General features: G+C 43.9%; 1 protein-coding gene across 1 annotated transcript; it reads right to left on the bottom strand.

Moving 5' to 3' along the window:
* On the bottom strand, positions 1-285 carry LOC129501243 (late cornified envelope-like proline-rich protein 1). Its single transcript, XM_055312185.1, has one exon. It carries the CDS (start codon positions 283-285, stop codon positions 1-3), a length of 285 nt encoding a protein of 94 aa, XP_055168160.1.
* Between the last annotated feature and the right edge of the window lie 8,515 nt (positions 286-8,800).

Genomic DNA, 8,800 nt, shown 5'->3' with positions numbered 1-8,800 from the left:
TCACTCTGGGGGTGGGCAGGGAGATGGGCATTTAGGAGGACAGGGCTTGGCACAGGGCTTGGGGGGGCAGGAAGTCGGGCATGGAGAAGGGCATGGTGGGGGGCACGGTGGGCACTTTGGTGGTGCCGGGCACTTTTCTCGTGGGTACTTTTCAGAGCACCTTTGCAGCAGCTTCTTTAAACAGCTGGGCTGGCATTTGGCTTCACATTTTTGTTCACATCTGGGATCACAATTCTTGGGCTCATTCTTGGGTTCACTAGATTTATTGTTATCATCACTCGACATTCTTTTTTGATTTTCTATGCCCTGCAAAGAAATATGCAACAGGTAGTATGTGGGAGACCACTGCAAGGTGGAAGAGGACCAGCAAGCCTTCTCACTCACACTTCCTGTCCATCCTTGCTTCTACAAAAAATTTTCCTGGAATGGTTGGGGCTCTATACCAAATTCCCATTTAAGGGCTGTCCTCTTGTCCATGGAGTGGATTGATGACAACATTCCTTGGTCTCTTCACTCTTACCCTGCTTTTTGTTCACTTACCCTTGTCTCCATTCCGTATCTCCCAGCAGGAGTTCTCAACTTAGGGTCCTGGAACTACTATCCCTTCCCAATGATAAAACCATATTTAATCATATGCTACCAATATGATTGATATCATTTGTAAGTCCATGTCTTTTAATTATTTCATTTAAATACATTATTCTGAAGTCATGAATTTGGTCAGACAGCTAAAGGCATCCATGGCATAACAAGGGTTTTAAACAACTCCTGCAGGGCCACCTCCCCAACCCTCTGGAGATGGAATGAGAGGGTATATGAGTGGGTTTAGGAACTCAGGGACTCAGGACACTTCTTTCATTTCTGTGCCTTGCCCAAGCTTTCAAAGCATTGTTTTCTTGATAATTGCTTTCTTCCCTTGGAAACTGGGGATGGGAAGATAATTGAATCTCTACCATCTCTACCATGATTGGACTCCCATGGACCATTCTGTGACTCCTCCTCCCCATGATTAGAGGAAGGGAAGAAGTTAGGAGAGGAGGAGATGAACTGGGAAATTCTAATTCCTCTGAAAATATGAATGTGAGAGCCATAAAATGATTTTAAGGATTTAATAATAAAATATGGTTTTATTTTCCCTATTTTCTATTTTGAGTTTTGCCCTGAGCTAGGTCTTCTATGGATGGTTTGATTTCTAGATATGCACAGGGCTTTTTAGCCAATGACAATACTTGCAAGTTGTATCTAACTGGCACTCCTTTGATTAACAATATAAAAGGTAACTTTTATCTCATTTGGTTTTAAAAGCAATATGGCTCTCTGGAGAAATAGATCATTAAGTTAAACTCCAAAATTGTTAAGAATCTCTCCTTGAGGGATCCCTGGGTGGCGCAGCGGTTTGGCGCCTGCCTTTGGCCCAGGGCGTGATTCTGGAGACCCCGGATCGAATCCCACGTCGGGCTCCCGGTGCATGGAGCCTGCTTCTCCCTCTGCCTATGTCTCTGCCTCTTTCTCTCTGTGTGTGACTATCATAAAATAAATAAAAATTAAAAAAAAAAAGAATCTCTCCTTGAAATAAGGCATAGCTCAGTTCTTGCTACTGAAAATGAAAGGAAGCTTTCATTGAAAAATAACCATGATCTCAACCCTGTTCAATGCCTGAGGTGCTTTAAGTCACTCTTAAGAAAGGAGAGGAAAAAGGCAGGGCATGTGTGGTTGTCCAAATGCAACTCACCCCTTTGTGTTGGTAGTGAACTTGACAAGTAGTCGAGTGAGGTGGATGGTATTGCTGTGTGTGAGAAGGTGGATTTTCCCTCTGATTCCTCTGCCTAACTCTGAGGAAGCCAGGGATGGGGGCGGGGGGAAGGGGAGCACCACTTGTGACCTCATCACTGCATCACCGGGTAGCGATTGTTGTGTGACTCTAGAGCTCCTAGTTCAACTCAAGCTCTTGAGAATACACTGTGTTAAATCATCTCCTTTGCTGTCCTGTTCCCTCCCAGGGTCACTCAAAATTCACGCTGGCGAAATCATACCACGATGAAGACTATCGAACTCTAAGCATAGGGAGGTTCATTCTTGCTAGGAGCAGAAAAGCTCTTTTTACACATGGTCTCTGTCCCCCCAAATTTTAATTCCTTTGAACTTGCCCCTTCTCCACCTTTCTAGGAGAGCTTCCTGGACTGCTCACATCCATTTTGATTCTCTTCTCCTTATTTTTCTAATATCAGTTTCTGAAACCTCTTTTTACTACTCCGCACAACCTAGCCAAACTCCAGGGATTGTTTTACCTCTTTTTCTGTGTTTCTGCCTATAACTCACTAATTGTGTTTTTTAATCAGGGAGTGGCCACCCCTTGATAGCCAAGATAAACCTTGGGTTTGGTGCTCCTGACTCGTTCTGACATACTGGGTTAACCCCAGATCCTGTCTTAGAGTAGAAATATTTGCCCCTGAGAAAGTTCTTTCCTTGCCTTTTCAAAGGCCTGGCCAGTGGGTCTCTGTAGTTGATCCAGCGGTGTGTCTAGGGTGGTTGTAGGAAGTTGGTGTGGGAAAGACAAATGGGGTGGAATACATAATACCTTGAACTCGGAAAGTTCATCTTGGTGGTCATTCACTGACAGCCATGAGTGACTTTTGATTAAAACTGTGAAATGATGATGTCTAAGGTGTTGACAGAGTTTTCTGACAGCAAAGTGTGGGATGGCCTGGGCGATGGGGCAAAGGCCTGTTTCAAAGAAATTATAAACATCCCCAGGTCTGAAGAAAGGCAGTGGTGGTGGTAGTGAAAGTGTTCCGAAGAGAAGTATTATCAGAGAAGTATATTTGTGGGATTAAGTTAATGGGAAATTTAGAAGAAAATTATGAAAGATGACTCCCAGGTGTTATTGTTAATGGGTGCTGGGGAAAGAGAACAGATTTCTGTTAGAAGAAGATGAGTCCGGGGCATGTTGAATGTGGTAATAGTGGAACATCTTGAACAGTTACTGGAAATGCAGCTCCAGGCCTGTGCCACTGAGCAGACTGAGACCTTGAGTTCAGTTCAGGACAAGAGGTGTTTGCTGAGTGGATAAGGATGAAAGAGGATTGGAGGAGGAAAGAGAAAATGTACCAGGGATGATGGGGAACCCCTTTATAGGGTTTATTTGGTATTTACAAAGGAGAAAGGATGTCATACACAATTGGAACCCAAATAAAAGGGGAGAGTGGGCCACAATTTAACTCCCTGCCACCAGGATAGCTGGCATTAGGCCCATTGTCTCAGTATAGCCTACCCCTCAATATTCATTTTCTTTGCTCAATATTTTTCATTTTTATGAGCTCTTCAAAGCTGTTGAGAAGCAATTTCTGTACTCCTTTCAAGAGACTCCACCTCACCTGCTGTTCAGCTCTGGACCAAAGCTAGCAATCTGGTTATGGAGAAGGCAGTTATTGTGGCAGTGATGTCAAAAGATGTGGTGATTTGGAGGAACCTGGGTGGTGCAGTCAGTTAAGCATCTGATTCTTGGCTTCAGCTCAGGTTGTGATCTCAACATCATGAGATCAAGCCTTGAGTTGGGCTCCGCACTCAGTTGCAGTCTGCATAAGACTTTCTGTCGCTCCCTGCCACGCGTGCTCTCTCTCTAATAAGTAAATCTTAAAAAGAAAGAAAAAAGATGTAGTGATTTCTACTGGCCCTTGTCTAGCTGCTATCCTCTTCCTCTCTCTCCTTTCTTTCCTATTTCTTGCTCAAGAAATTCCCACTGAATGAAAGTATATCATCTATTAGACTTTCATCTTTTCAGTCTTCAAAACCCTCCTTTAAAGGCCAAGACTCATGGCAGTGTTACATTAATCTCTTGGCTATCACCCTCACCTTTGGGTCGGGGTTTGGTTGACAGTGTGGTTGGCAGCAAGGCACTGCCAGGTTGAACACAGAACAGTTTCTGGAGCTACTGGGTCTCAGAGGGAAAGAGGCTGAAAGGAGAGAAGAATGGGTGTCAGAGTGAATACCCTGGAGTCAGATCCCTAAATTCAAATCCCACCGTCAGTTTTTACTTACCAAAGGACCCCTGGTAATTTTGAAAAGAAAAGACTTCACTTTCTAAGTCTCAATTCCCTCATCCATAAAATGTAATAATAGCACTCATCTTAGGACAATATATAGCTTATATTGAGTGCTTATAACATGCCAGGCACATTTCCAAGTACAAAGCCTATAGGTTATACCTGACACTCTTCCTGTACTCATATGTTGCTGTGAAGATTAAATGAGATTCCATGAATGAAGAGCCCCCAGTAAATGTTTGCTGTACATGTGAGTTGTTATTTTTGTCAGTGCTTTCCTGGACATTTCATCCCTTGGCTTACTGGATCTCTCCTGCTCCACTTACCAGATCTTGGCCCTTCTCCAGATCCGCTTCTCCAGATCCTTTTTTCCTGATATCCAGCCAAAGTCCCTGATGGTGTTCACAGGAGAATTAGATAATCAGAGCATTCAGTGGTTTATCTGTGTGAGCCTGCAGGCCTTATATACCTGCATATTATATCAGGCCAGGGAATTCTATGTGTCAGAAATTTAACTTCACTTGAACCCCCCTCTCTGTTTTATAGGTGAAGTCTTCTTTTTCTGTCTTTTTCTATCTGTGTATTCTTGTTGAATAAATAGTCTTCTCAATTAGAAAGCAACTCTATTCCTCCCATTGGTGCCTCTTAAGACCCCCTCTGTGAAGTTGGCTCTTCCCTTCCTACTGGGATGGAATCTCTAATAGCATATGCTAAACTTTGAGGATCATGCTTAGACAACAAGCTCTGTAGTCAATTCTAATATTCTAAACAATCTTTTTTTTTTAAAATTTTTAATTTATTTATTTATGATAGTCACAGAGAGAGAGAGAGAGAGAGAGAGAGGCAGAGACACAGGCAGAGGGAGAAGCAGGCCCCATGCACTGGGAGCCCGATGTGGGATTCGATCCCGGGTCTCCAGGATCGTGCCCCTGGGCCAAAGGCAGGCGCCAAACCACTGCGCCACCCAGGGATCCCTATTCTAAACAATCTTATTTCAGTAACCAGAAGGTATATTTCCCTGAACATTGGAATTCCTTCTCTTTTCCTCTTGGGACCAGAAAGGAGAGCATCTTCTCTATTTGCTTTTTGGAGTTTCTCCTCTTCCTTCATTCGTCCAACTGCCCCTGGTTTCACGAAAGGGAAGAGACAGAAAAAACAGGAAAGTTCTTACCTGAATGATACTGTTCTGGTGTCCTGATACTTAGGAGCTTTCTGGGTTTGGCAGGTGGTTGAAGCTGATCTTTTCTCTTGTGGGGAGTTTGAATGTGTTCTTCAGGGGACCCTGTCACCCCTCACTGGGGTGCTGAGCACAGTGCTGACTATATATAGTATAGCTCTTACAGTGCTTAGGCATTTGGCAGCTCCCTTTCTGCCTCTCTCTGCTGCAATTACCTCTCCTCCAGGCAGCCCTCTTGGATAGGATTTCACACAGCACAGAGAGCCAGCTCTCACCCTCTTTTAGGCTGTATGTGGCCCATGGAAAACACTCATAATCCTCCCCCTTTCTTTGTTCAATGACTGTTAGTGATTTTTTTAAAAAAATATTTTATTTATTTATTCATGAGAGACACACAGAGAGAGGCAGAGACACAGACAGAGGGAGAACCAGGCTCCCTATGGGGAGCCTGATGCGGAACTTGATCCCAGGACCCCAGGATCACCTGAGCTGAAGGCAGAGCTCAACCACTGCACCATCCAGGTGCCCTGTTAGTGATGTTTTCCTGATGTTTATGCATTTTTGCTCATTCACTGTGTATGAAGCAAGATAAGTTCTATGACATCTTCATGGACATGGTTCCATATTGATCCAGTTTGAGCTTACTGCAGTAGTTGACACTCTTATGTTCTCTTTTTCACCCCTCTCACCTTGGATTCCTTTAATACCTGGATAGTGGCCCATTTCTCTGGCCTCATCTACCCTTCTTCATGAGTTCTTCCTCCTCTGCTCAAACCTTTCAACTTTACCTGGCCCCATTCACCTGACATATGGCTGCTGACTTTGTCTACCACTGTTTTCTCTCCAAAGCCCACACTCTTCCGTTTTCTCCAAGGCTAAATGTTTCTCCAGGGCTAACATTCACTGGGTGTCCTTTGGCATTGCAAACTGATCTCACAAAATCAGAATTTGTCACCTTCCACATCTTTTCTTATATGATGTCTTTGTGCATTCTAACTCCGCAAGGCGTGTTCCCATATACACCATATATAAGACATCCAGGTCAGAAACCCAAGATACCCAACCTCCTGCCTCCCACTCAGCCCTACGCCAAACATGTTAGCAGCATCTGCAATTCTATCTCCCAACCCACAGGCTCATGACCCAGGCTGGTGTTGGGAGCCACAGTGCACACCTCTCTTCTCACATCCCCCCATCATCTTCATGGTAACTGCAGGTGTTTCATTGAACTTGTCATTGTCACAGGTCACTCAAAGCGCCCTAGCTCTAATTCATCCTCCACATCACCCTTAACTAAATTTAGAAGACAAATCCCAATTTTACCATCAAATTGAAGACAAGACCCAAGGGTCTCAAAATTTGGGTCTACAAAATTCTTTCAGATGTTTTATACTTTTGTCATAGATTCTGTAGGTAAACTACTTGTGGTTCCCAAAATGTCCTGGGCTTTTTTGACTCTGTGCTTTTTCTCTGCCAGTCACATCCTCCTTCCTTCCTTTTCTCTCCTCCTACTTCTGCTTCTCTCCTTGAACTTCTAGGACATTTTGTCCTGGGCACTATTTATTTGATCCTCCCAGGCTGTTAGTTGAGACCTGAAGAGTGTTGGGGGGCCTTTCCTTCATTTCTGCTGTGATGGGACCTCTCTCACACTCCTAAACAGAAGCTCTTCCTTGGTGGGCTGAGAATTCACAGTGGGACAATAACCACGAGGGACCTAGAGGGAAGGGGAGTGGCATTGCCTGCTCACACATTTTTTTACCCTTTGTGACTGCCGTCTGTCCACTGGAGTTAGGCACAATCACGGGAACCACTAACGCCACTTCTGCCAGAAATTCAATTCAGAACATAGATCCTGTGCCTCCCTCCTGGAGCTGCTTATCATTGTGTCGGTCCTATCAGATCCACTCCTTATAGTTGGAGGAATATCATCATCTGAAATGCCAGAAGATGAGAGAGATGAAAATGGGGCAGAACCAGGACATAGGATCATGTAAAAAATGCTTTTAAAAAAAGGACTAGGGGATGCCTGAGTGGTTCATCTGAACATCTGCCTTTAGCTCAGGGCATGATCCCGGGGTCCTGGGATCAAGTCTCACATGAGGCTCCCTGCAGGGAGCCGGCTTCTCCCTCTGCCTGTGTCTCTGCCTCTCTCTGTGTGTCTCTCATGAATAAATAAATAAGATCTTTAAAAATTTTTTAAAAAAGGACTACAAACCTGAGGAAGAGAATATTTGGGAGGGCAGGAAACTATTTATAGATATAGAATTATAGATATAGAATATTTATAGAATTATAGATATAGAATATTTATAGAATGTGTGTTAATTTTCTATTGCTGCATAACAAATCACACAAACAGCAGCTTAATCAATACATACTTACTATCTCATGGTGTCCTTGGATCTGAGGTATAGGCCGGAGCCCTCTGCTCAGGGTCTCACCAGGCTCCTGGGTTCCTTTCTGGAGCTTGGGTCCACTTCCAGACTCACTGGGTTGTTGGCTGGATTCAGGTTCTTCCAGATGGAGGACTGAAGTCCTCAGCTGCCAGAAGCTGCCTATAGCCCCCTGCCACCTGGCAGTCTCCATTACAGTGCTGCTGAATTTATCAGCTACTGGCTGGCACCAACAAATGGTAACTGGTAACACTGCTATGGGGAGGGCAGCAAAGCCTGGATTTGTGTGTTTTGGGTGTAAATCCCGGACAATATCAAGCTATCAATGGTTAACAACAGGCTTCCAAAATTTCTGAATATTTAACAGAAAATGTGATACTCCTGAGTATCATCTCTAGCAGGCCACTAGACCTAGTCTAGGCCCCCAGGGCTCATGAATCAAGTGCCCTTTATGCCCCCACCCCTTGTCTCATCCTCTCACCTCCTTTATCCTTCAAAAATTTTAAGCAGGGGGAATGAAGTTTCTTTTAGTTTCCTGTTTGCTGTAACAGATTACCATGAACGCAATGGTTTAAAACAACGCAATTTTATTATCTTAGAGTTCTAGAAGTCAGAGTCTAAAATTAAGATGTTGGCAGGGCTGTATTCCTTTTGGAGCTTTCAAAGGAAAATCTGTTTCCTTGCATTTTCTAGCTTCAAGAGGATGCCTGAATTCGTTGGCCCATTTCCCCTTGTTCACATCACTCCAATATCTTGCTCTTCTCATTACATCTACTATGACTCACTCTGATCCTCCTCCCTCCCTCTTACAAGGACCCTTGTGAGTACATTGGGCTCACCTGGATAATCCAGGATGCTTTCCTTATCTCCATACCCTTCACTGAATCCCATCTACAAAATCTGTTTTACCCTGTAAGGTAACGTATCCACAAATTCCTGGGATTTATGTGTGGACATCTTTGGAAGACATCATTCAGCCATTCAGTCACAAGGTTATATTCATCCACAAACATAGATCATTTAGAGTTCTGGTGGTGGTTCTATTTTCTTATGTCCCCTACAAAGTTGTTGTTGTTTTTTTAAGATTTTTATTTATTTATCCATGAGAGACACTGAGAGAGAGAGAGAGAGAGAGAGAGAGAGAGAGGCAGAGACACAGGCAGAGGGAGAAGCAGTCTCCATGCAGG

Source organism: Nyctereutes procyonoides, unplaced genomic scaffold, assembly GCF_905146905.1.
Source record: "Nyctereutes procyonoides isolate TBG_1078 unplaced genomic scaffold, NYPRO_anot_genome, whole genome shotgun sequence".
Classification (NCBI taxonomy): Eukaryota; Metazoa; Chordata; class Mammalia; order Carnivora; family Canidae; genus Nyctereutes; species Nyctereutes procyonoides.
The sequence above is the reverse complement of the archived record's forward strand: the minus strand, read 5'-3'. Positions and strand labels throughout refer to the sequence as shown.